The sequence below is a fragment of the Lipophrys pholis genome, assembly GCF_963383615.2.
Source record: "Lipophrys pholis genome assembly, chromosome: 10".
NCBI classification, from domain to species: Eukaryota; Metazoa; Chordata; class Actinopteri; order Blenniiformes; family Blenniidae; genus Lipophrys; species Lipophrys pholis.
In genome coordinates this window covers 19,150,572-19,177,345 of record NC_137640.1, presented here as the reverse complement: position 1 = coordinate 19,177,345, position 26,774 = coordinate 19,150,572, and the positions used below count along the sequence as shown (strand labels likewise).

The following is a 26,774-nucleotide window of genomic DNA, read 5'->3' as shown; positions in this document are numbered from 1 at the left end:
CCTTTGTCAAATGAATTGCTTCTCCAAATGGCTTCAGGACGTCAACTAAGTCTTAACAGGTTCTATTCCCATGATGTGAACAACAGCTCACCATGTCGAGTCTCTTCTAGAACATGAGAGTTCAATTGATCTAATAACTGAGAAAGAGTGTGAGTATAGGGTCATTGTTGTGAGAAACACTGGGTCGCAGTAAAGGGTTTGTTTCGTGGGAAACAGATGAAAGATTCATGTGTCTTGTTTTGTGAAATGGTTCATGGCAAAACTGACTCCTACTGACCTTGAGTTTAATACAACAGCTGTCTGTGTTTTGGCTTCTTTTAGCTTTGAGATATCCAGCTGTGTGTGTGTGTGTGTGTGTGTGTGTGTGTGTGTGTGTGTGTGTGTGTGTGTGTGTGTGTGTGTGTGTGTGTGTGTGTGTGTGTGTGTGTGTGTGTGTGTGTGTGTGAAGCGTGAACCTCTCAAGGAGCCTGGCACCGACCTCCTGGCCGCACGGGGGCGCTGGTGTAAGTAGGAAAACGAAGAAATAACAGAAGAAGAAAAGCAGGAAGCACGGTGGATGTTTCGATAGTAATCTCCAAGGAGGGTTTATTTACCTTTAACGCACATACTTATAGAGGTTACAGGCGCCTTATTTCACTCCAATAAGGTACGCGTACTTTCTAGACTATATTGAGGACTTCTAACATGTAGCTACGCTGTTCTGCTGTTTGTTGTTTGAGCTTGATTTAGTGATCTGTCGGCTACATATACATTTAGACTTGTGTTTGAGAGCTATTCCTATACTTCACTCTTCATATGAGTAGTAGGATACTATAAAATGAGCTCAAAATGGGATGTGTTTAAAATACATATATCTGGTTATGACAATTTGCCTGAGCTAACAGGTGTCAAACTTAATAAACATCGATGGAGCCACTCTTTTGGCTCGTCACGCCAGCGAATTGTAATCAGCTAAAGTGTGAAATATTGTGTGTCGTTGATCTGAAGACCAAAAGAGAAAGATGTGGATCTTTCTGTGACGAATGTATATATGTTGAGTTGACTTCAACAAACGAGGTGCTGAACTTTTAAAAATTACCTTCACAGAATCATGTCTAGAAAGAGAAAGCGCCGGAGACGTGTTTCATCCTCAAGTGAAGAAGATCAGGTGAGGAGAAATTATGAATTTACTTAAAGATACAAGTCGAGCATGTAGTGTCATATGAGCAACTTAATCTATTGTAATATCAAAAGGCTAAACAGAATTTCCTCTTCCGTTGGAGCCCTCAATTAGGTCCAAACATTCAGGAATACAGGAAATATGTAAAGGATGATAATTTGACAATGTCGAATACATCAAGAAGTAGTAGATATATCTACTACATTGTGTTAAATACAAAACGTAAAGTGAAAGTTCTAAAGAAAATCTGCTTGATAAGATTAAGTGAGAATCTTTGGTGATTAATTTTCTCTCGCGAGATATGTCAACCTTTTAATTCCATGTGTGGTATAATTACAGCTTTTATCAAGACTTTGTTTGATTTTGCACGTTTCAGGTATCACCTGAACGAGATGTTTCTAGAAGTCACAAAAGTGTCAAGAAAAAGTGTGTTGTAAAGAGCCATGGGAATTTAGAAAGAAGGTATGTGACTCTCCCAATCAACGTCTATTACTTACGCTTGCATCTTTAGCCCCATTCACTTAATCTTGTTAGAAAAGAGTTCTGATTTCTTTTCTTTTTTTCCCTCAACCCGTAGCAGTGCAGATGAAAGAGAAAAATCAACTTCTTCTGCCCGTAAAGATGATTCCCAAAGTCCTCGCCAAGTCAGAAAACGTTTGTCCACAGTGACAAAAACAAAAGCAAGCAAGCGGAGCCCTGTTAACGAAGAAATAAGTTACACAGAATCAAGAAGTGTCCGTGGGAGTGTCTGCTCAAGTAAAACTGAAAACTATATTTCAACAAAAGAAAAAACTATCAAAGGAAGTAAAACTGAAGAAAGAACCCCTTCAAAACGAATAAACAGTAAGCATGGAAGTGCCGTCCCTCCATCAATAAAGACCACCAAATCCAGATCAAGAAAGAAGTCTTCCCGACACAGCCCATCCAAATCACCTAAACAGCAAGGCACTTCTAGTTTTGTTCCTGCTAAGCAGGAAGAACGGAGGCAGCATGCAAAGAAGACGGAATGCAACGCTGAGGTGCCCTTATGGACTGGAAATTACTGCAGTGCTATCAGGACAAAGGGGTCTCCCTCCACTTCTTCAAAGGATGCTGCACAGCAGAATAGAGAGGAGCTGATAGAAAAGAATCGCATAAGGCATCAGAAAAAGGTGTTAGAGGACAAGAAAAGCTCCTGTACAGATGGGAAACACCCCTCCTACTTTTCAACAAAGATGTCTTCTATTATTGCAAAGCACACCCCCTGGAAGAATAGCTTCGAGGGATTGAAGGATAGCTTCGAGGGATTGAAGGAGCACATTTCAGCTTCAGGCATTGTTAAGTCAGATCCGCAAAAGACATCTGAGTCATCATCTGTCCAGAAACAAATACATGCTCTCACACCATCAACACCTTTCAGTTTTAAGATACCAAAAAAGAGTCGGAAAAAGATGGTACAAACAGTGGATGAGAATAAATTCGGTATTTCTACAAACACAAATCTCAAAAATGAGATTAAACTTCCAGACACTAAGGTTGTAACGGTTGATTCTAATCAAGAAACTGCTAAACCAGTGCAAAGCTGTTTGGGTGTTACCCCCCATTGTTCATTTGAAGGACCCTCCACATCCTCCAGTCTCCAATCTCCAGTCGATACCAACATTGACACATCTGATGACCAGGTAACGGAAAACACTCATTTTCTTTAGAAAAAGCAGTTCCACAGTGGTTTTCTCAAGAACAAATTTAGTTTTTTGTAAATCAGTAACGCTTCACATGTTTCTTCCTATGATTTAAATGTCACTAACAATGTGGCCTTTTGTATTTGGTTTGTTTTTGAATGCATTATTTTACAGATTCATGTGGTCGAACAGCTTTATTTAGCTCGCTCACAGAGGAGGCTGGAAGTGAACGTCATGGAGAGCTATGGGGAACTCACTTGCATGGATATAGATCCTCCAGAAGAAGGGTCTGCATACACACAATGTAAGCTTAGTTTTTTTTGAAGACTTTGCAAATCTTGTATTCAGTGTACGGTATCTTTTTTATGAACTCCTTCACATAAGCAGTGAAAGGCATTTTGAGATGATCGTGAGGGGATGTTCTGTTTAACTTTGTATTTGAACACTCAAGGTTTGATAATAGAAACTCATTTAACTAACTTGTATTTACAGGCAAACAACCTCAGCAAGACCCAATCCTTGTTCTGGACACCAACATTCTCCTCAGTCATCTGGATTATGTGAAAAAGATCAGTTCTGGGGGCCAGAATGGTATGTGATATTATAGATTAATGATTGTTTTTTGTTTGTTTTGGGGTTTTTTTTTTGCTTGAAATATATATCTTCTCACAGCATGCAGTATACCTCTGAATCATCACCGCTCTCTGTATTTGCACTTTATGTGCCCTTAGGTCTAGGCTTTCCTCGCGTCCTGATACCCTGGGTGGTGCTTCAGGAGCTGGACTCCCTCAAAAAGGGAAGAGGTCTCTCAGGTTCTGTGGCCCATCTGGCAATTCCTGCCATCTCCTATATTTACAACTCCCTGAGGAGCCGGAAACCTCACATCTGGGGGCAGTCTATGCAACAGGCTGCTGAAAAGAGGAGTGAGTGCTGATTAACATCCAAGATGAAAATATCCAACCAGTGGCAATCTCGTGTCTTCAAAGTCCAGGGCTGAACTTTGTACTCCAATGTCCAAAGATCATCCCCACAGAGCAGGATCCATCTGAGACTACCTCCAGCTAGTGGAGCGGAGGGAGGAGTGCATCCTACTTCCACACTGAGTTTCCTGTTTGTTGGGTGGATAGGGTTATTTTATAATAGCCAATATGGCTTGTTTCTTCAGACTTTAATCATACAAGCTACCAAACAACACAAAATTTAAAAAGTAAAGCTGTTTGGCATTGGCAGAAAAGATCTGGTACATTTTTCATGGGAGTAATCTACATAAGTAGCTCTGCTGCTCATCTGACAAATATGTGTTTCTTACAAATTTAAGAGTAACACAATCAGACTTAACAGTGGAACAAGATATATTCCCAAAAAGCATTGTTACAGCAAAAAGATAATCCACTGAACACAATACTGTGTTACTGTTATACCGCAGTGACGTCCAATATGCCATGGAGCACCACTGTGTTGCATGTTATAAACATCTCCCTGTTAAATCTCACCTGAATCCAATCCGGGTGTCACCAGAAAGCTTTGCATAAAGCCCTTTTCATGAGCCATTTCTTACCGTCAGGTGCGTTGCAGCTGGTAGACTTCTGGAACATGCAGAACTGTTGCCCTCAAGGACTGTAATTGGACACACAGGAATAGAGCGACCCCTATACGAGGTTACAGCCGGTCTTTGAATCAAGTACTTAATTCTTGACTGTTCCCTGCATGGAAACTAGGTGGCATAAGAATTCTTCATCATCAACATCATGGCTTATATTGTGTACATCTCAAGGGCAGGCTACCTCTCTGTATTCACATCTGTATTGATCAGATTTATTTAGATTTGTACCAACAGCAGGAGTAAGATGTTAAAACCGAGAAAGATATTATAGGTTTTGCTCCATTTTATGTGTTTGGTTGTTCCTCCTTGTCTCTGAAAGAAGGAACACTTCTATTCTCTGTTGTACTGTCACACATTAACCCTGGACATTGCCGTTAAGTAGACACATCCCTTGGTTCCTCTGAGGACTCCTGTTCGTCCCAACTTGTCTTCATGTCCTGTCCTTCTGTCTTTCTTCCTGTTCTTTTTGTCCCAGATGGTCTGAATGCTGAGAACAATGATGACAGAGTGTTGCAGTGCTGTCTGCAGTACCAGAGTCTGTACCCAGAGTGTGCTCTCATCCTCTGCACGTGAGTTCCCCCTCCCCCCTACAGCATACTGCTGCCGCTGCAGACTGTGTCCTCTGCTAATAATGCACATGCATGTGATTGTGAGTGGGTCCAGCCAGATAGTTCCAGTTGGGATGAGAGAAAGAGAGGGCGAGACAGCTGTTTGCAAAGAATAGATATGCTGAGCATGGAATTTCTTGTTTCGTTCACAATTTTTTTTTTTCTGACTTACATTTGCTGTGGGCGTCATATTGTTTCACATTCCTGGGCCTGTTGACCTAAATTTCCTAATGCTCCTGTTTTCAGTGACTGTTATTGATTGCTAAAAAATTGATTGTTGCTAAATAGAAAGTGTGACATGAAACGCGGGTCTAGCTTTTCACAGCTTGCCGTCTGGAAGGCTCTCAAATTGCTTTAATGTTCGCTGTGCTGTTACTGCCCTCTAATCAAAACTGTGCTTTCACTTTTTTTTTTGTCTTTTAGTAATGATAAGAATCTGTGCAGTAAAGCCCTTCTGAGTGGGGTGAAGGCCCTCAGCAGTAACGATTTGAAGGCTGAAGCTGAGAGATCGCAACATGGTGTTCATATACAGCAACACTCTCAAGGTCTTACGCCACCTTACGCCAAATCTCAAGCCTCATCGCCAGCCCAGAGACGGAGCTGCTCACACATCCAGCCAAATGTTCAGGAGACAGGAGGCTTTTCTGCTGGATTTTTAGAAAAAGGTGAGGCAGGAAATAATGTGTACGTCTACAAAAACTGGAAATAAGGAAGTTACATCCCTGATACAGCACATGTAGGACAGACTTGTTATTTCCAAACAGAAAAGAGCATTCTAACAAAACAGAAATGATAGATAACAAATGCTGTGCTGTATCCGGGATTTAATTTCTGGTAAAAACGCTTTTGAATTTTGTATTGTATGAATTGGAACCTCGCTCATATATCAACGGAAGCACGAGCTGTGGCTACTTACTATTACACAAACTTTTCTGTGTATGTAATTATCTACAGATCCCACACAACTCTGTAAAGCTGCCAAGGACGAGACAGTATGGGACCTTAGATCTATTTCAGAATTTGAAGATGGTCTGCGGGAAGTTCTGTCTGATGTCTTAGAGGCTGAGATGAAGGCTATTTATAAGGACCTATGGACAGAGGTTAGATGTCTGTTTTGGAATTTCCAATTTCTGAAATAAATTTTTTTGGAATAATCTGAATGCCAAATCATTTCCATGTTTTATTTCTGTGTTATTACGTTCAACCAGAAATCAATGAAGTGAAGCATGCAACACATGCAAGATTTCAAAGATAAATTTAGTGGTTAATTCACATGTATTATGAGAACAATACGTGAACCTGTCTGAATACATCATATGCTGCATCATGAACTACTTTTCACGTACCGTCTCATTCCAATACAGATAGTTTTTATAAAACCACCCTGGACTCTTCAGGATGTCTTGAAGTGTTTTCAAAAGCACTGGGTCGCTGTCTTTCGGTACATTCTCCCAAGGTCGTCGCTGGAAACTATTGTGAACCTCACCAACTTCTTCAACTCAGGTATGTGTGGGGAAAAGACAGACTTGGAGTATAGTTGTGTCAATAATGGCTTTTATTGGATTTAGTTATATCGTATTTATGGGCACAGTTGTGTATTCAAATATTTACAGTTTGCAGTAGTTACATCTTCAACTGTTTCAGATTTACCCAACATTTGGCTGTGAGCCAACACCATCTGTGTGCACATCAAATCTGCAAAAGTGAACCTTATGGCGAAGGTTCTTTTTATTTTTTTATTTTGGCCTCTGTTGCTGGAATTTAGAAGGGTTTGATGTTATCGTTACATTGTTACCATTGGTGCTGGTTTTCACATGGCAGATTTCTTTCTTTGAATTTAATAACAGTACGTTTGAAAAGCAATTATCACTAGAAGAAATGAGCAACATCACATGTCCATTAGATTGTAGATTAAGTCCAGTGGCTACAGAGCTATGAACTATTCATCCATCCATCTTCTACACCACTTTTTTCAATTCAGGCTCATGAGATGCTGGAGTCGAAAAAAAAAAGTAATAATAAATCCACCTTGCTATATTCACCAAAGTCCAACAACTCCCAGTAATATTTCTGAAACACTTTTATCCCTCAGCAGACTGTGATGTTAAGATACTGAGTCATCCCTCTGATGAGAGCTTTACTCTCGGGGGGGTGGGGGGATGACGTGGTCTGCCCTGCACTGCGCTAGAACCCTACAGAACTACATACAGAATCAGGTCATCTGCTAAAGTGGGTGACTCAAATGTGTGTCAGGAAGATGCTGAGTTGTCGACTGCAGCTCTTGGATGCCATTGCTGGGTCCACATACTTAATGTCTACAGAGTTGACTGCATGATTGTGTGTCAACCTCCCACGCCTCTGGACACAGAGGAGTGACTTTACCGACAGTGGCACAATAAATTTTAGTCCACACAAGAATCTTAATAGTTAAAACGGTGCAGCTTTGACCTTGTTTGGTATGTCCTTGGTCTGCGTACATGATTCTGCTTTTGTTGGTACCATGCAGCCTTGCACTGTGTCAGGGGGAGGTGGGGGGGGAGGAGCAGGGGAGGAGGGATGGGGGGAGGAGGAATAATAAAAAATAAAAAAACCTATGTGTTACAAAGAAGAAATCTAGGAGTGGAAAAGTACTGCATGTGATTCTCAAGCCTCCCCTAAGCAGGCTGCCTGTGTATGTGTGCAGTCAGTATTATAGTTGTATAGTATAGTTGTGAGGACATCAAAAAACAAAGACAAGAAATGATTGAGTGAATGTGTTCATCATGGATGTTGAAGTGGTCTGCGCCCAACAGATTTGTATTGATACATATTTGTTTGTAAGTTATGCGCCTATTTTGAACAGCAGAACATAAGATGTAGGACACACATTCTCTCAGCAAAGCAACGTTTTTGGTCCCACTGCTCAGCTTTGTTTCCTACCTTTATATCAGAACATCCCTTCTTTTAAATTTACTCTAAATGATCTCCTTGAATTGCATTGAGTCATTGATTTTTAGCATAAAATGTTTTCTCACTCTTTCTGAAACCGTGATGATGGATTCTATTGTCCCCTACTCTTTTCAATTTCATAAATGGGCGTATTGGGTTTCGCATAAGTCACAAGCTAATGTCTACATTTCTATACAGTATTCTCTTTATCTTTCTGTCACATGTGTGAGAGGGTTTTCTGTCTAATCTTCCGCCGACTATCGTATTAACTGTCTGCGCCAGGTCGCAAGGAGGACCCCGTCACTACATCAAACGTCCTTGAAGAAGCGAGGAAACTTGTGGAAGTGTTTCAGGAGCGGTCGAGCAATGTGCCACGAGTGTTGTCTGTAATGGACACGATGGTCACAAAGCTACATCATCAGGTTAGCAGCAACACAGAAGCACTTTTAATACATTCGATTCACTCGAAGTTCCCACTTTCATTTTTGACATGCTGAAGACATGTGATACCTGCACTGTCCGAATTGATCGTCATGTAAACTGTGATGTTTTTCTTAATGATTTCCAGATTCTGTTTTGCATATTCTTCAGTTCGAGAGCACATATACACAGTTTGAAAAGTTGGTTAACTTACATTTGCTTTGAACATTATGTTTATTTAACATTTTTGGATCGTTTTTTTTATTTGTTCAGGAAGCTAATCCGTTGGTGGAGGGGGAATCGTCCACCATTGATGTTGTTATGGTCGATGATGATGGCAGTGGGAGTCGTGGCGACGATGAAGCGGAAGAAGGGAAACCGTCTTCGACGCGTCAGGTTTCCCACCAGGAGGTGTGGGCCATGTTTGAGAATATCTGGACCGTAGCGGTTCAGACAAGGTGGGTGTAACCGCGGCTTTAATGAATGCAGTGACTAATTACGTTTGTGGTTCTACAGCAGGTCAAATCTTACATATTATGTTATTAAAGATGACGATAATCAGTGACAGGAAATGATTTTCCAGAACATATCTTTGGAGGTTTCGTTTGATGCGTTTCGGGGTTTTTTTCTCCTCCACTGACCTCTGTGATTTTTTTTTATTTTTTTATTTTTTTTCCATCCCATTTCAGCATGGAGGTGTTCAAAGCTTTGGGCTTTGACACGCACACCAGGCAGAGTGCACAGCCAGCGAGCGACTCGGCGCCGCCACAGGACGCTCTGGTCTGTTTGCACAAACTATCCACCGTGGTCTCACAGCTGCTCCAAGGCTTCAGCAGGTATGTCATCTGACTCAGCTCGCTGGAGTTTTGTTTTGGTCTTGTGGTTTGCCCTTTTTTCATGCTTTGTTTTCCCCCATGTTTCCATGTTTCTGGTTTTACACACACTGCCTGTTTGGTGTATATTTGCTGCAACTCGTGTTCTGCTCTGGGCTCCCGCTCCTCCCCTGATGAGCCCTGATCGTTTGTGTTTTGTTAGTTTGTCGGTCTTCTGCTGTTCTGCTACGCCTCCCCCATCCAGTTTGCCTGTGTGCCGCATCTTTGTCCTTTCTTTTTCCTGTTATTAAAGTGTCTCTTTTGAATTTGAATTGGGGGTCAATCTGTCTACAAATCATTTAACAGGAGTCAATTTAAACATAGCATGACACTTCACTCATTTGCATGTTACACGACACTTTGTCATATTCGTGCAGCATTTAATGTTTGAAAACATATTATTTCAGTCTCAGCTTGCTGCAACACCCTTTTCTACTTCTCTGAAGTGTAGCTAAGCCCTGATCCAACAAGCTGATGGCATTAAGAGTCATTGTTTTGTCAATTTAGCACTGTTGCTGCACATCCGTCCACAGTTCCTCGTAACCTTCTGTCTCTCTTCATTATTCACAAAGTGTGTCCTTATTTAAACTCTCTGACTTTGTTTCCCTCACACCTTATGGCTGCGTTTCACTTTGGTTTCAACAGCCAGGCTCTGCTTGTAGGTCCGTTTTGGCACTTCATGTTAGTCAGATTGTAATCTAGATGACCTTGTAGCTTTTCCTTGTCCTCGCAACCTTGATGCAGTGTTGCCTCCTGCACTGTCGTACTCCTAAATTTCCCAAAAAAGTGCAAAGGTTATATCTGCAGGGCTTCTTCACTCACTATAGACTCAGTACCTTCTTGTTACTGTGAGTTCAGATCATTTATTGCCACTTCATCCTCTGCTCTGACTTACTGCACCTATTTTCCTTAATGTCCTTAAACCTTTCCCGCATTGTTCAGGACTGCCTCACATGAATGCTCCGGTGAGTTCACAATAACAGTCAACAGTTGCTCTTTCTGACATAAAACAAAATAAGTCACTGAAGGACAAGGAAAACGTCATATTAAAAATACAGTTAATCATTGATAAAGTTCATTTGTCCACTTCTTTTTTAAGGAGGGGCATTCATTTACTATCACAGGATTGAAACAGCAATGTTGTTAAAGTAACATTTGATTTGATTAATACGGTGGGGGGGGGGGGTTTACCTGTGAATAAATGTATAGAGACATACTCAGTATTAAGTAAATATTCAATCGGCTCCAACACTCGTGGTACCACTTTGTAATCTTTCTCCAACAAACAGATAGCGGTTCAACATCACACACATATTTTCTTCAGTCGGAGTCACTGCACAGTTCATATCCTGAAAGGCATTCACTGTGACACTTGAGTCTTTTTGAGGGCAAGTAGCCAGTGTGTGCTCACCCTCAGTTCATCCACATGTCACCTGAGCCCCCACGTTACCGATGGGCTGAAAAATACCCCCCCCCCCTTTCTTTGATCGTCATACCTTCCTTGAAATCTGGAAATAAGGTTTTCTCTTTGTTTTTGTGTGCATACATGCATGTGTGGTTTTGTATACTAGTTCCCTGTGTGGAGCTAGAAATTCAGAAGTAAACTACATTTGTTGAGTTGGCTTACCTCATGTGGAATATATCACACAGGGACACACTTTTTTTTTCAAGTTGTCGTATTGTTTGTTATAGTAGTTAGTTGACTCACTTTGTTTGCTGTGTTGAGTATGTCTTTAGCTCTTTACTACTCCCCACTCAATGTGCTGCTTTAAACACAAGAGAATCATATGTAGTCTCGACGAACAAGTTCACCCATAATGTTGTTCCTTTTTATCACTACATGACAGACTATTCTACAGATCTCTGTTTCTTTAATTATGTGTGATCATGATGGATGAGTTACAGCGCCGCAGGCCCCACAAATCACTAAAGTTATAAATATCGGTCCTCTCTGTTTTTATCACCTCTTAAATCTTCAAGGCATGTAAGGTCCCGAGGGATGTAAGGTTTTCACTTTGCACATGACTAGTGTGATCCCAGTTCACCACAAATTAGATATTATCAAGCATGTCTACTCTTAATATCATGAAACAACTGTATGTTTTGATTTATTGCCATGTACTCCATGTGTCATGATCCTGTAGAGGGTGCTATGTGACGGTACCCCTTCATACCAATCCCCTGATTGGCAGTCAGTCTGAAGATTAGCAGTGACTTCAAAATGTTCAGTTTCTTAATAAACTAGTAGCACATGTAGATTGCGGTGGGCTGGAGATTTCTGTAGTGTTCTGTTGATCCTCTTGAAACAAATATTGTAAAATAGCAGTTTTTATTTGAAAGAATTGTTATTATTGAAGGCCTTGTAAAAAGAAATTGTCAATGTGTTTTGGTTTTTTTGTGTCACCATATTTTAAGTAATTTAGAAATGCTTCAATATTGTGGGGGCGTGTTCTAGGTTTTCTTCATCTTTAGGAGCCAGTTGTTCTATTTATCTGGGTATATATCCCAAACTCTTAACCAAACCATCGTCACAAAGCAGACACCACAACACTGCATATGCATTTCTATTGGATGCAAAAATATTGAAGCGCTTGTATAAATAGTGAAGTCACGAAATTAGACACCATTTTTTGGAACTTAAATATTTCTTTTACTAAATAGGTTTTGATTATTTTTGGCATAGGCTTTTTTATTTTTAACATAAAATCTCAACTTGTGCCTTATCTAAGATTTAGTTGGTATTCATTGGGAATTATAGTATATTTTTTTTGTTTGTTAAATATCAATATGTGCCTTCTAAACATCAATGCTGATTTCATTATGAATGGGCAGAACAGCAACAACAAACAAAAATAATGAAAGTGCGTATTCATCGGTGCAGACTGAAAGTGACGTCTGTGACTGAAAATGAAACGGATACGTACACTGATGACCAGGGAAATTCAGGGCAGCAGCAAATTTCCCCTGGTGTAGCCTCCCTGTCCCGGCCGCACTTCAGAGAAAGGATTCAAATTTTTCCATTTAAAAACAAGAAGCACTGATACAAATTTCCTTAACTCACCCAAAGAGTTAGTTTTTGTTCTATTACTTTGAAGACATCAGGAGACTGTTTTTTTTTTTGTTTTTTTTACACCTATCATAAATGAAAAATTATTTCATAGTAGTTTTAAGTTTACCTCCACATGTTTTAATGCACAGTACTGTACTTGTGCTTAAATGAAATAGAAGGGTTTATGTTTTTATAAATGGAAATTACATGCACTTAAAAATGTGGATAATTCAAAAACATGTTCACATGCTTGAGTCCATCATCTTGTTTTGTCAAGCGCAGATTAAGTGGCATAAGACGCAAACTTATTATTTTCCAAGCATCTGGCATCAGATACATGGGTGTAGATGTACAAAGACATTCAAGTATTGGAGACAAATCCAGGGTTGTACTTTTTGGATTTCTCCCTAGTTATTTATCAAATAACTGCTATTATCTAAACTAATGCATATTTCTTTATGCTGTGTACATGATCGCATGAATAATCTTAATTGTTGATGTTAAATTACCGCCATGTTACATGTTCTCTTTCTACTGGGATCCAGCTTCATGTGTGTGTTTTTACACTTCTCCACTCATCTGTGCGCATAGGGTTTCTCAAGTGCCGTTGCCAAGGAGACGGTCAGACTCATTTTCATGTGTTTGAGTGGAGCCATGACTCACTCTGTACAGACTTATCACTCCTTGTCTCGTCTCACTCATTTTTCCTCATTCTGTGGAGAATACGCATGGATAATTCAAGATCCTGCTCGAATGACAAATTTCTGCTCCTCATTCCCCACTCCTGTCTCTGTGTCTCTCTTTGTGTCCACGTGAAGCGCGCTCTCTGAGTGCAGCTCTCGGTGACGCTATTCGAGGCAGTGTGGTCACACGTGTGCTATGGTTTCAGTATTAGGTGAACGTGCAATGATGTTGAGTATGGTGATAGTGATTTGGTTTGTGTCTGTCTTTTTTAATATGTATAATGTGTATGCCAATGTGGTGAAAATAAGTTTGCAAAATATTCAGCGTCATTATAAAATACTCATTAGTGCAAAATCACAAAGTGTAACACTACTGACTTTTGCAGATAATATATAAAGAATTACTAGATATTTGAACTAAAGCAACTAGAAGAACAGCTTTTAGTTCCTAAAAACAATATTGGATGTTGTAATAAATATTAGAGTTTTAAGTGGCAAGCAGGTTCTCAAAGCTGGTTCTGATGAGTTGCTAGTCCTGTGCAAAGCTAACATAGACAGTTATACCCAAGAATAATTTAGAGTCACCATAAAACCCAACAAGCATGTCTTCGGATTGCTAGTGGAGGCCTGAGTACCCCGAATAAAACAAACAACATACATACATACAAAGGGAAAACATGCAAACTCCTGACATCGCGTAGTACTCGTCGGGTTGCATCAGGGATCTTTTCCTGAGTACTCTGTGCAGTATTGGACTCGATACCCAATAGTGGTATCAGTGCATCCCTAATTCTATATAATTTAATGAATTTTGAAATGAACATATGCTGTCATAGTCTTACTGGTAAAATCAAGCACTTATATGAGCAGATGAATAGTTCCTGACAAGCTGTTTTTCATCTTTAGTGTGCTGTCCTCGACCCCTCAGATAGAGGAAGTTCAGACTCTGCTCAGTATCATCCAATCCCACAAGGTTGGTATGGTTACCAGCCTGTTTCAATTCATTTGACCTTTTCATTTCATAGCCCGTATCTCATGGTCATTTCATTTTTCACGTCCTGTCTTTCAGATCGCTGGTGTTGATTCCAATGTGACGACCAAACATCTTCTCGATTGTTTCTTACAACCAGAGTACAGGTAACTCGTTCATAAAAATTATAATGGCGATAACTCATTAGAAAGAGCACGTTCCACTGTTGAATTGAATTGAATTAAATAAGAGCTGGCTGTCTGCTGCACTGGGTGGGCTTTAAGGGATAGTAACAAGGCTCAGGATAGGACAGAGACAGAGAGCAACAAACGTGCAAACAAGTTCACACCAGAGAGCAAAACTGATGCAGACTTGATGGGCGAAAGAGACACAGATTATAAACATCCAGATCCACAGTCAAAGTTCCTGCAGCAGAGTACACAAAGAGAGGGGACACCATAATCTCTATGGTGCAAAGATATTTGTTGACTGGATTGTACATGTACTCAAGTGACAGGTGCACTTAGCAACTACTTATTGTGTCTCAGGATGATCGTGCTCATTGGAGCAACTTGCCCGGGCAAGTCTGTGTCATTGGAGGCCTTGTTAATGATGTGCTCAGCAGTGATTTTACAATGACTGTGTCCATGCCGACATTTCTAAACCTTATTAACGTGTTTGCTCGAAGGGATGTTATATTGTTGTACTTCTATGATCTGCTCAGACCATTTAAGGCACACGTGTCGAACTCCAGGCCTCGAGGGCCGCAGCCCTGCACGTTTTGCATGTCTCCCAGCTTCAACACAGCTGATTGCAATGAGCAGCTCGTTATCTGGCTTTGTGCTGAATGTGATGATGAACCATCAGGACATTCAGTGGAGGGAGACATTGAAAACGTGCAGGGCTGCGGCCCACGAGGATCTGAGTTTGACACCCCTGATTTAAGGTATCGACTTACAGGACTGTCTCAGAAAATTAGAATATTGTGTTAAAGTCCTTTATTTTCTGTAATGCAACTAAAAACATGAAAATGTCATACATTCTGGATTCATTACACATCAACTGAAATATTGCAAGCCTTTTGTCGTTTTAATATTGCTGATTATGGCATACAGCTTAAGAAAACTCAAATATCCTATCTCAAAATATTAGAATATCATGAAAAAGTATACTAGCAGGCTATTTAACTAATCACTTGAATCGTCTAATTAACTCGAAACACCAGCAAGGGTTTCCCCGAGCCTTTAAAAACACTCAGCTTGGTTCAGTAAACTAAATCACAAGTATGGGGAAGACTGCTGACCTGACTGCTGTCCAGAGGACCATCATTGACACCCTCCATCAGGAGGGTAAGACACAAAAAGAAATTTCTAAAAGAGCAGGCTGTTCACAGAGTGCAGTTTCAAAGCACATTCACAAAAAGTCTGTTGGAAGAAGGAAATGTGGCAGGAAACGCTGCACAACCAAGAGAGAGGACCGCAGCCTTAACAGCATTGTGAAGAAGAGCCGCTTCCAGAATTTGGGGGAGCTTCAAAGACAGTGGACTGAAGCTGGAGTCCAGGTATCAAAAGCCATAGTTCACAGACGTGTCCGGGAAATGGGCTACAATAGCCGTATTCCCATGGTCAAGCCACTCCTGAACTCAAGACAACGGAAGAAGCGTTTGACTTGGGCTATGGAAAAGAAGCACTGGACAGTTGCAGAGTGTTCCAGAGTCCTGTTTTCAGACGAAAGCAAGTTTTGTATTTCATTTGGAAGTCAAGGCGCTAGAGTCTGGAGGAAGGCTGGAGAGGAGCACAATCCAAGTTCCCACAGTCAGCAATGGTTTGGGGAGCCATGTCAGCTGCTGGTGTTGGTCCACTGTGTTTCATCAAGTCCAGAGTCAATGCAGCTGTGTACCAAGAGATTTTAGAGCACTACATGCTTCCGTCTGTTGAAAAGCTCTATGGAGATGATGATTTCATTTTCCAGCATGATCTGGCACCTGCCCACAGTGCCAAAACCACCAGTAACTGGTGTACTGACCATGGCATTACTGTCCTCGATTGGCCTGCCAACTCCCCTGACCTGAACCCCATAGAGAATTTGTGGGGTATTGTGAAGAAGAAGCTGAAAGACACCAGACCCAATAATGCAAATGAGCTAAAGGCCGCTATTGAAGCATCCTGGGCCTCCATAACACCTCAGCAATGCCACAGGCTGATTGCTTCCATGCCACGCCGCATTGATGCAGTAATCCGTGCAAAAGGGTTCCCAACCAAGTACTGAGTGCATTAATTGACATTTTCAAATGTTTGATTTTGTTTTGCTGTTATAAATCTTTTTTTTTTACTTGGTCTGAGGAAATATTCTAATTTTTTGAGATAGGATATTTGAGTTTTCTTAAGCTGTATGCCATAATCAGCAATATTAAAATAATAAAAGGCTTGCAATATTTCAGTTGATGTGTAATGAATCCAGAATGTATGACATTTTTGTTTTTTTAATTGCATTACAGAAAATAAAGACCTTTATCACAATATTCTAATTTTCTGAGACAGTCCTGTATAATCACACATTGTCTTGGGGGAGGAGAATTGAGTGTTTTCACCAATAATCCTCAATGCTGGTTTTCGTTGTCAAGACAAACAAGAGATGTATGTTTTAATTAGCAGACATTATTTGAGTCACCAAACGGCTCCTAAATAAACCTATAAAAAGTAGAGGAAGTCCTGGATTCACAAGCTCAGCTACGATCACATCTCAAATGAGATATATACCACTTAAACATCTTGTTATCTCAGGATGTTAAGTGGGATTTGTAGCTTAATGGAGTACTACCTGAAGTGCTGAATTTAATGGCCTCGCTGTCATTCACTTCACTTATCATAAGATTTCCTTTTTGTAACCTGAGATTATCCTCAGACTTAATTGCCCATCTAGAATCTGACTACATGATAGTGTATGAATCTCCCCATTGATTTACTTCTTGACGATGGGTTCATAAATTCTATCTTGTGAAGTCATGTTTTCATAGGAAAGTCTTAAACCTGATCTGTACCTCGGCAGGCGTTTGTGCTATTGCTGTTTTGTGCAGCAGCCGAGTCTCTCCCTCCCTCGGTCAGGCTTGTCTTCCTCTGCTTGCTGCACACCTGAGTGCAGTCGACACACAGATAGAGGGGGTGGGGCAGGAGATGTGGAGACTGGGGGCAGAACCCACATGGCACACAGACAGCAGCACAGGTGGTGAGGGGTCTTTTTCTTCCTCCCATTTCTTTGCCCAAGCCAAGCAGGTTCTTTCACCCATGCTCATTTCGGTGCTGGGATTTTGTTGTTTATAAGGTTGTTAGTTTCAGCTGGATATTGCTGGTAATTATTATTATCTGTGTTTATTTTAGGTTTAGTTTCTGTGTTAGGTAAGTTAGCGGGAGAGACGCCGGAGGCTACAACCCACTGTGTGTTTGGCCCAGGGTCTTCCCTTCTTTTGTTCCTTTTGGCCAGGACCTCCCGCCTATTTTGTTTCCCTTCTGGGTCATATCATGAAACTTGTGGGTAAATCAGTACGTTTTAGTGTGCCGTTCACTTGTTATATGTTGCTGCCTCCGGCCCCCATTGAGCCATGACTTCTCACTTTGTATGGAGGCTGTAACCGATGCTGCATGGCTTCTTCTACCTCATCACTATGACCCCTGCTCTGTCCCGTCCACTGGGATTTGTTGTTGCAGCTGTTGTTTCTCCACCAGAACGTTGAGTTTATTTTCACTGTCTGCCCAGGTTTTTCCTCTGTCAAATATCAAGTTGTTCTGTCTGGTCGGTCCGTCCAAGTCAGTGAGCTATCACACACGTACCTACATTGTGTTGCAGCTCTTTGATGGCGTACACCTTTAATCCTCTTGATTTTGTCTAGGTCCCTTGTTATTGCTCCCTGTCTGGAATTTGTAGGGTTCACAATAATTTGTACGGAGCCTATAAAGTTATGTTATGGTCATAGCTGTGCCTTCCATTGACTCAGGAGCTTATTTACCAGATTGAGCCGTGCGTACTGAGTTTAAGATTTATTTTAGAGCCTTTTGGCAGGTGATTTTACTGGAGCCTGGTGTGGCTGGTCGCTAGTATTTCTGGAACCTGGAGGTAGTAGACTGCTGCTTAGGAAGGTGGATGAGCCTCTGTGGATGGTTGACTTCACACCACTGAATTGATTATTCAAGTGTTTAGTTTCCCTGCTCCTGTGACACTTGGCCTCAAAGAAAGTCCTCCTATTATTGCATGTTTAGTCACCGTGCATTAAGGCTTTTTTTGTTATTATTATGACATTCTTATTTTGCTACTTGACTAATTTCATGATTTCATTGGTTGCAATGTCAGTGGAGAAATTTTTATTTTAAAGATCAATCTATACTGCACCATAATCGTCACTGTAACTAAAGTCACAATGCTTTTTAAGTTGTAAACATGGCATCAACAAAAAATAAGTCTTCACTTCTATTTTTTTGATGCTCAAATGTTGCACACGTTTATTCACTAACAGGAGTATTTTTGCTGTGAAGAAAGATAACTTGATGCACTACCCCGAGAAAGCAGCGCAAGCCTGCACACCTGCAGTGACACACGACACAAACTAGGCCGTTGTCTCGTCGCCGCACAGCGTCTGAAGCTAAACTGCAGCCACATGCAGGTTGAACGCAGCAGCTGCCATGGAAACAAGCCACAGCTAAATGTACTCACTAGGTTATTTACTCGCGGACATCATTGACCCTCTCATAATGTTTTTCAAAGAATCACTCAGTCACATGGACTGATAATTTTTCAGCTATACTGAAAGTGATGGCTTATGTGGTATTAAAGGCAACATCTGCTTTGCCACTTGCAGAAAAGCTTTGCGGTCTCTTTATCAGTCACACAATCCAGCTCTTGTTACAACAGGTCGCCACTGACGGGCTCCGTTAAGCCGACTGTTGAGATTGTACATTTGTTGTCCATTACATAGACTGTGAAGTAATCCCGGCCTGTACTCAGTGAGTGCATTATCTGCATGTTGTTAAATATTTGATATCTACACTGTGGTGGCATGATGTCATGTGTTATATAAGAGCATGTTCGGTCATCAGCAGGCAGCCTTCAGTTAAGTAAATGTTTCCTCCGTGACTTACCGTTCTTAAACAGATTGCTCGTAGTGTATGGTTCTGATGGTCTGCGCGAGCTCCTATTTAGGAGAATAATGGACATAAATTAATTCATCAGCTGTCAGGTTTCAATATTATTCTAATCTCTATCTATATATGCATACAGGGGGAACAAAGGCAGATTGAATGTATGGCACGCAGATCAATTATTGGTCCTTGGAAATAGCTTTTCACTGAAATGTTTCTGTAGGTTCCTCTGATGGCCATGATGCAATGTTTTCCCCCCGGAACAGTAAGAGGGAAAGGAATAAAACGCAGCAAATCCCATCGTCCTGTCTTAGTGAGGACTCTTTTCTTCTGCTCGATTACTTTTTGGGTGCAAGACATTCTGAAAAACACGCAGCCCAAACAGTGTCGTCTGTCCGTGTGGAAAGAATTATTGGTGCATGTGAGCCTCTTTAATTGTTTGTGATTTCCCAGAGGCAGTTTGAAAACACGGGGCTCTTTGTTTTCACAAATACCAAAGTCAGTTTATCTGTGCGAGTTCCTGGTTTTGCTGCACCTGGGTTATTTTCACAGCTGACATGGGAAAGTAATTGAGTCCAAGGCAGTGCCCGCGACTTCGCTCTCATCTTTTATATCCTGCATGTGAATGTGGCTTCATGTTTGGCTTCTGTGTTTAACTTCTATATTCCTGCATAATTCACTGACTTAGTCACTTGCCTTAAACACAAGCTGCTTACATTTATCATTCACCCCTTTTGCCATTGTTAGATGTCATAATATTTACAGATAATTTTGTGTAACTCAGCGGAATAGTCATCAGCGGTAAACACAGCTCTTATTTTAAAAACCCAGAGGGAGGAACATGTTATCTAATAGAGAAAAAGCCCAAGGCCGGACATGAGTTGATTTTCTGTTCATTGTATTCCAAAGCTGCACTGAAGAAAATACTGCATTGTATGTGATAAAACGAATCTTTGTCATAAGGGCTATGGCATAGGGCAGTCATATGAAGTATTTGCTTTCATCTTTGATTCCATGGTAATACATCAAAATTATACTCTTGCCAAGCCAGCACATAATTGTCTGACATTCCGTCACTACGCATTCAGCACTCTCTTAAAGGTCGGCCTTTTGCTTCCAGATGTTTTTATGTAAAGGAAAAACTGAGTGACTAAAGCCTTTGGCGTGAGGTGAAACATTTAAACGGTGTTCTCAGGACTCAAGCAAAACATCCTCACAGTAGTATTTCTGTGGAAAGTTTTGAGTGACGATCGCATGTGATCGTTGACTGGATGTTCATACCCGTACTCCAGTCCGGCCTGGTGGCACAAACATCAGCTGAACTGTTTCACCTAGAGAAGTGTGCAGATTGAACTGGCTTTCTCCACCTCTGACTTTGTGTCATTGTTGTTGTCCGACTGCCCACAGGTCCCCTGTGAGTACTCTGCTTCCTCATTCTTTCTCTTCCTCAGTCGGCAGTATCCCTCCCGTGCATGTTTTTCCAGTAGTAATCCGTTGCCATCCGTCCACACCGTGTGACCCAATATTTAAATGAATGCAAATCATTAGTGCCCCCTGGGGAGAGTCATTAATTACCTGTCAACACACATGTAGGGTGTTATGTAACAAAGCGGCACGTCAGCTCTGTAACTCTCTGTGTACACAGTCGGCGCACGGCTCAAGTGCGTCACTGACTTTGTGGCTTGTTTGAAGAAGCTTCACACAGGAGCGTGATACTCCTTGACGTGACCAGTGTGTTGCTCTACTGAGTCCAGAGGTTGACAGGAAACCTTCTCACAGAGGTTCAGAGTCCCACTGCGCACAGCGGAGGAATGTTGGAAAAAAAACAGGTCAGTTGTGACAGACAAGCACATCCTGAAAAACAGCCCGAACCTGACATGAAAGAGTAATGCAACCCGGCTTCTCCACCGGCTTCTAAAAACCCAGGAAGTGGATGGATGGACGCCGGGTGAAAACGGGCAACATTGGCAGCAAATTCTTCTCCCTCTCTTCTTCCTGCTGTTACGCAACGATTCAGTGGAAACAAAGACGCAAACAAGCTCCCTCAGTGTCCCCACTGCTGAGCAGCCGTTGCCAAACCAACACCAGCTCTACTTTGTGTGCGTCTGTCCTGTGTCTCACTCTCGTGTGGTTTAAATCTGCACACACGTTAACATTATAGGGATTTATCTTTGTGGATATGATATGCAAAGTCACCATCGGGAAAATCATTTGATATTACAGAAATCTCAAAGGTTTTATTTTTTTTTGCGAGGGAAAAAAAAAGCCTTACTTTAAAATTTATGGTTAATCCACCCAGTAAAGTTTGAGGTCAAGAGTTTCCATTCAATGAACCTGTGTGGGTTTTTGTTTTTGTTTTGTTTTTCCCTTGTGCATTTGTATCTGTCAGAATCTATGTGGCGGTATTGCGGGGAAACAATGTCGCTTGCAGCAGGATGTGAATAAACAGCAGCCATTGGATTCCAGGCGTTCTGAATGCAGCCGTTTACACAGAAGCTCTTTTGTCTTCGGTGGACGTCTGCTGAATGTATCCAGCACATAAGTTCAGTTAACACGTCTGTGTGGAAAAGTCTGGGCTCATCCACAACATGTGACCTCATGAATTTCTGCACTCCTGCTGAGGCTGCAACAGTGTGATCTGTGGTAAATAGAAGTGCTTCAGAACACAGTGTTACTGCTTTGGGGGTTTCTTCTTCAGAACAACTTTCCATTTCTGCTCATTCACACCAGCTGTGGCTGGATTCTGTAATCTATTTGTGATTATTTTATCTTTCTCCATCACATGCGCATTTGCAGTTCCCACAAGCGGCAATTCATAAACACACCACTTTGTTGACTTTATTATCTTTTTTCATTTCTCTACTTCTGACTTCTGCCCTGTGGCTCTCTGGTGTGAAATCATTGATATCTTTACATTTAGTTAATCACACCCTTTTCTGTAGGCCACATGGTGGAGCAGTGGTTAGCGCTCTCACATTACAGCAAGAAGGTCATGGGTTCAAATCCTGGCCAGCAATTTCTCTGTGTGCAATTTGCATGTTCTTGACATTCCTCCGGGTACTCCGGTTTCCTCCCGCAGTCTAAAATCATGCAGGTGGGGTCAACTGATGGCGCTAAATTGCCCCCAGGTGAACCTTGCCCACAGTCAGCTGAGCAGGACGAAGTGAGACAGAAGACAAATTGACACAATATTTGTCACCTCCTCACAGTTGAATGCATTTTTCTTCTATATTTAAAATGGCTTTTGTATTTCTTTTGAACAATATAAGGGTATTATATTCCACTATATGTTTAAGAAAGTCCAAAGCTGAATAGTTGGTTTAGTAGAACCATCTGAAGCTGTGTTCAATGTGACTTAGAGACAAGTCTTTATCCAGCCTTCTCTCCTTCCTCTGGCCATCACAATGCTCTGCTCAGCATTCACATCTACCTGGTGGACAGGCTTCTAGTGCAACCCAAGGCCTCGTTCACACCCCAAGGAAACGCGTCTCCGTTCGGATTTTCTGCTCACAAGCGACTCGTATCCGATCTGTCAGTGGCCGTGTGAACGTCCAACTCAACCCAGGAGATTTAGTTTAGTTTAACTAAACATGGTATCAGTCTGTGGTCCCCGCTCTTCATCGGTCCACCAATCATCTGTTCCTGTGTTGCCAGGGAGAAGCTTCAGCTCGGCGGGAGGCAGCTGGTGGATCTACAAGACGCCCTGAACTGTTGCGTCCAGGCCAACGCGCTCAGCTTCACCACGTAGCACTGAAACGGCTCCGCCGGCTCTGCACTGCTTCACAGATGCTTTGAAATAAGCAATTCTGCCACTTAAGTCCAACTTTATATTTAGCCCTTATGTCCCGTGAAGGCAATTTGTAAGTTCTGTTGTAAATGACATTAAGATGTTTGCTGTGGGGGTTTTTTTTTCCTCTTGGTTCCAAAAGTTGTGAGGAAATGATTGTTGTTGTTTTTTTGTTTGTTTTTTATTTTGTTTTTCAGATTAGTTTATATCCACAGCATTTATTTTTGTTTGGCATGTTTTTGCTGTGTTTGGAACTGTGAACAGATGCACTGAAACAACTGGGTTAAGTTTTATAAACCTGATCTCGGTGGCGACCCAAATAAGTATTTTTGATGGAAGTTATACAAAACATGTGGTTTGACAGTTCCGACACAAATATGGCACAAATTTAATTTCAATTATGACAGGATATAAACCTGCACAGAAGTTTGAATATTGATTTTGAATCATTTAATGACACTTTGAAGTTGAAAAGATAATTTAGTTGAACTGGACATAAGGGTTATAACGTCTGTTGACCTGTTTACACACATTCTCCATCGTTCAGACAGTATTGGACACTTGGTATTTTCCAGTATGTTGTATTCAACAAACAAGTTTCACTGTTCAGCCGTTCAGTTATTTGGTATGTTTGATTAGCAGGGATAATTAATTCTTGTACTTGAGATGAATTTCATTCTTAGAAATTCATGTTATTTGAATTCTTCAAAAGCTAAAGATGGTTATAAAATATCAATACTTAAACAGAGTTTCTGATGTTTTTGTAAGGATACTTTTGGACCAGATGAATGTGTAGTAATGTGTATTAAGGCCTCAAATCACAGGTTGGTGAACGGCAGTTTAGTTTTTTTGTTTTTTTCTTGGTTACTATCGATTCTGAGCTTCACTGCGGTCATCTTTGGCTAGAGGCGGGGAGCCTTGCTCCATCCAGAGGGGACATTAACACTTTATTTGTTTTCTTTTATAAAATTGTGCAATAGAAATGAAATGTATTTATTTTAAAAAAAATCTCCATATCTAACAAAACACACCCAGTTTGTTTGTTTTTTGTTTGTTTTTCATTCTGCGAAAATAAAGTGAGGTCAACCCGCTGTGGTTTGTTTTGTTGTTATTGTCCAATCAGCTCGGACCCTCTGAGATCGCTGCTGCCCTCGTGTCTTTCTATCACTAAATGTTTAAAGTAAAACTTCAAGGTGGAAAATGAAGTATGACATTCTCATATACATGCATTTGATTTTTATGGTGGGAAAAAGTAAAAGCATTCTAGTGGCGCCTCACAGTATTTCTGACAGTGTGTTCTTCACAGGCATTAGTAGGCTGAATTCTGTTTACAATAGTTTTCTCCTGTGATGTAGGCAGAAACACGCTACACAAAGTTATTGTGAGTTTATAGAATAAAATGTTTTATCAGAAGTATTTTGAGGATAAGGAACAGATTTCTTTTAAAAATAAAAATTCATATGTCAGCAACTGGAAACACTGATGGTAGATAACTGTTGATGGGAAGATTTTCTGAATTGAGCTTCAAGTGAAATCAAATGTCTTAGAAATTACATATTTTGTGGCCTTCATGAATCTTCCAATTATAAGGAGAAGCAGCTCAGTGTGTGCTGCGTTGGATGGACCGTGTGTGTGAGCGACTAAAGAGATTAGGAGCAGGTGACGCCAGCAGACAGGATGAACTTACGCCCGCTGCTGGTGTGACTCAGACAGGTTGAGGCATCAGACGAGTGACAGATATCCAGAACCAACCATGATCTCAACTTCCTGTCTTGTGCACACGCAGCTTTGCTGTATCCATATTCACATCCATTCACATTCCAGATGTGACTCCTGTGGTGAATTCACAGCGAAGCTCAGCCAATACTGTTTAGAAGTGTGCACGGAATGCTCATTGCTTCATTTATACATTTAGATTCTTTTCTTCACCATCTGCCTTCTGAGAAAACTCCTTACCTTGATGGTCAGGAATCTGTGACTGCTGACAACTCCTCACACTCACCTTTATGCAGATTTAATGTGTTTTCTGGCCTAACGGCCATTCTCGGACTTCAACATTCCCTCTCAGGAGAACCTTGTTTAACCACTACAGTGACCCGAATGAGCCAGAAGATCAAGATCGAAATATTCGGGATATTTCACCTCTGACTGCGACTCTTTGAACACAATAGTACAAGTCTACTACATAGATGAGGCCACTGACCACTACGCCACAGTGTGGCTCATAACTGCTTTTCTAATTCATTTATTTATATACAGAAGTCGCTCCTGTCAGGTGTGCGAGCAGAGATTATCCAAGTCTAACTTGTGAATGAGTGTGGGCGGGCAGCCACTGGGACCTGAGGTCATGCAGATGCAGTCTGCTTAGCCGGCCGCTCTATTGCCCTGAGTGACTGTCGACGTCCCTTCCTGGTGAGGTCTGCTAACCAGCTTAGTTTAATCTGCTCGAAAAGACACTTAGAGGAGCACGGGGAGGAAAAAAAAAAATCTGGATTAGTGGGAAGTCCCTGAGGAAAATGGCAATGCAAGCTTAGCCAGCAGGACATAGTGCTGACTCGGCTGCCACAGCAGAGTCAGGATGAGGTGGCAGTGAAGGCCATGCTTAGGGTCAGTACATCGGAGTTTTGGTCATCTGTTTCAGCATTGCAGCGCCGAGTTCAGCTTTAGGTGACTTTGTGTTGTTCAGCGTGGCCGTGCTCTTACTGAAATGTGGGGAAAAGCAGGTTCAACGTACATCGGCGCTTTTCTTTAGATTAAAGTCCCTCTGAATTAGTTCTGAGACTGAAAGTTGAGGTTGAGGGTTAAAGTTAAAGAGACCATGAAATGGTTTTAACAGGTGCTGAGAGTTCATACTGGAGAGAGAAGAGGAAGACCTTAGAAAAGAAGATCCGTGGATGTGGTGAAGAAGGACGATGATCAGTGATGCAGTAAAGGAAGACAAGACAATTAAACAGAGTAGCCAAAGGACAAAGGAAGATTAAAAGATGCTTTTTGGTGGTACACTTTGGAAAAACAAAGTAAAATGGATCAAAATCCAGACGACTTTTTAAAGAACACAAATCTCTAACATTTACCGGTTTATTTCAGGTGTCTGCTCTCAAGAATTTAGCAGTTAAATTGTCTATAGTTTGAACAGGTACCTTTAACGATACCTTTAACATTTCCTCTTTTCAATAGAGCTGGAAAACAAGTCATTGAAACTTGGTTGATATTTAAACTTCATGCTCATCCTCTTAGATTCAAGACTTTGTCTGTGGTCATTTTGGCTGGAACTCACTGGTAACCGATTACTGTGATGATGTAGTTATAATTACTGAGGCTTTCGTGGGCTTGATGTGGCGGTCTCTGGTTTCCTGCTCACTAAGCTCCATTAAGGCGGTTGTCCTACCTAGAGAAGGGCATCGTAAACCGTGAACTCAGTCCTCCTGACATCATGAATCATGTCCAACAGTAACACCACCACATTCTTGTACAGCACCAGTGATACTCTCATCTATATTTCAATCATGTTATTTTTCTCATTTCATGAAGCTCATTCCATTGTGTGCTTACATAATTCAAAAGGAGCACAAAGAAGATAAAACTTACAGTGGGTACCCTAAATGTGAGCGCCCCTTTATAATGCATTTTTGCATCTTTGTAAGTTTCCATCTCAGTTGTGTGCTGCTCCTCTTTGCAGTTGATAAAACTGTTCCAGGTCCCTCTTCCTCCGACTGAACTCGTACTCATTCCATTCTTGGTCTCACACCAAATAGTAAAGTATGGGAGTCTATTTTTACGGTTGACATTTATCGGGACGTATAAATCAGATCCTATCTGGAATTCCTTCGACTTAAGTTTCACCACAGTGACCCGCCCTCTCCTGCAGTGTTGAAGAAAACTTAAGACAAAACGACACATTATAT

General features: G+C 41.2%; 1 protein-coding gene across 1 annotated transcript; it reads left to right on the top strand.

Annotated features, from left to right (window-relative positions):
* The first annotated feature begins 528 nt into the window (after positions 1-528).
* On the top strand, positions 529-23,960 carry swt1 (SWT1 RNA endoribonuclease homolog). Its single transcript, XM_080474021.1, has 17 exons — positions 529-646; positions 1,087-1,147; positions 1,536-1,621; positions 1,737-2,820; positions 2,995-3,124; positions 3,313-3,411; positions 3,552-3,743; positions 4,899-4,992; positions 5,455-5,696; positions 5,986-6,131; positions 6,396-6,534; positions 8,242-8,381; positions 8,653-8,837; positions 9,069-9,215; positions 13,890-13,956; positions 14,053-14,120; positions 22,737-23,960. The coding sequence occupies exons 2-17, from the start codon at positions 1,091-1,093 to the stop codon at positions 22,828-22,830; spliced, it is 2,970 nt and encodes a 989-aa protein (XP_080330147.1). The 5' UTR covers positions 529-646; positions 1,087-1,090; the 3' UTR covers positions 22,831-23,960.
* The last annotated feature ends 2,814 nt before the right edge of the window (positions 23,961-26,774 follow it).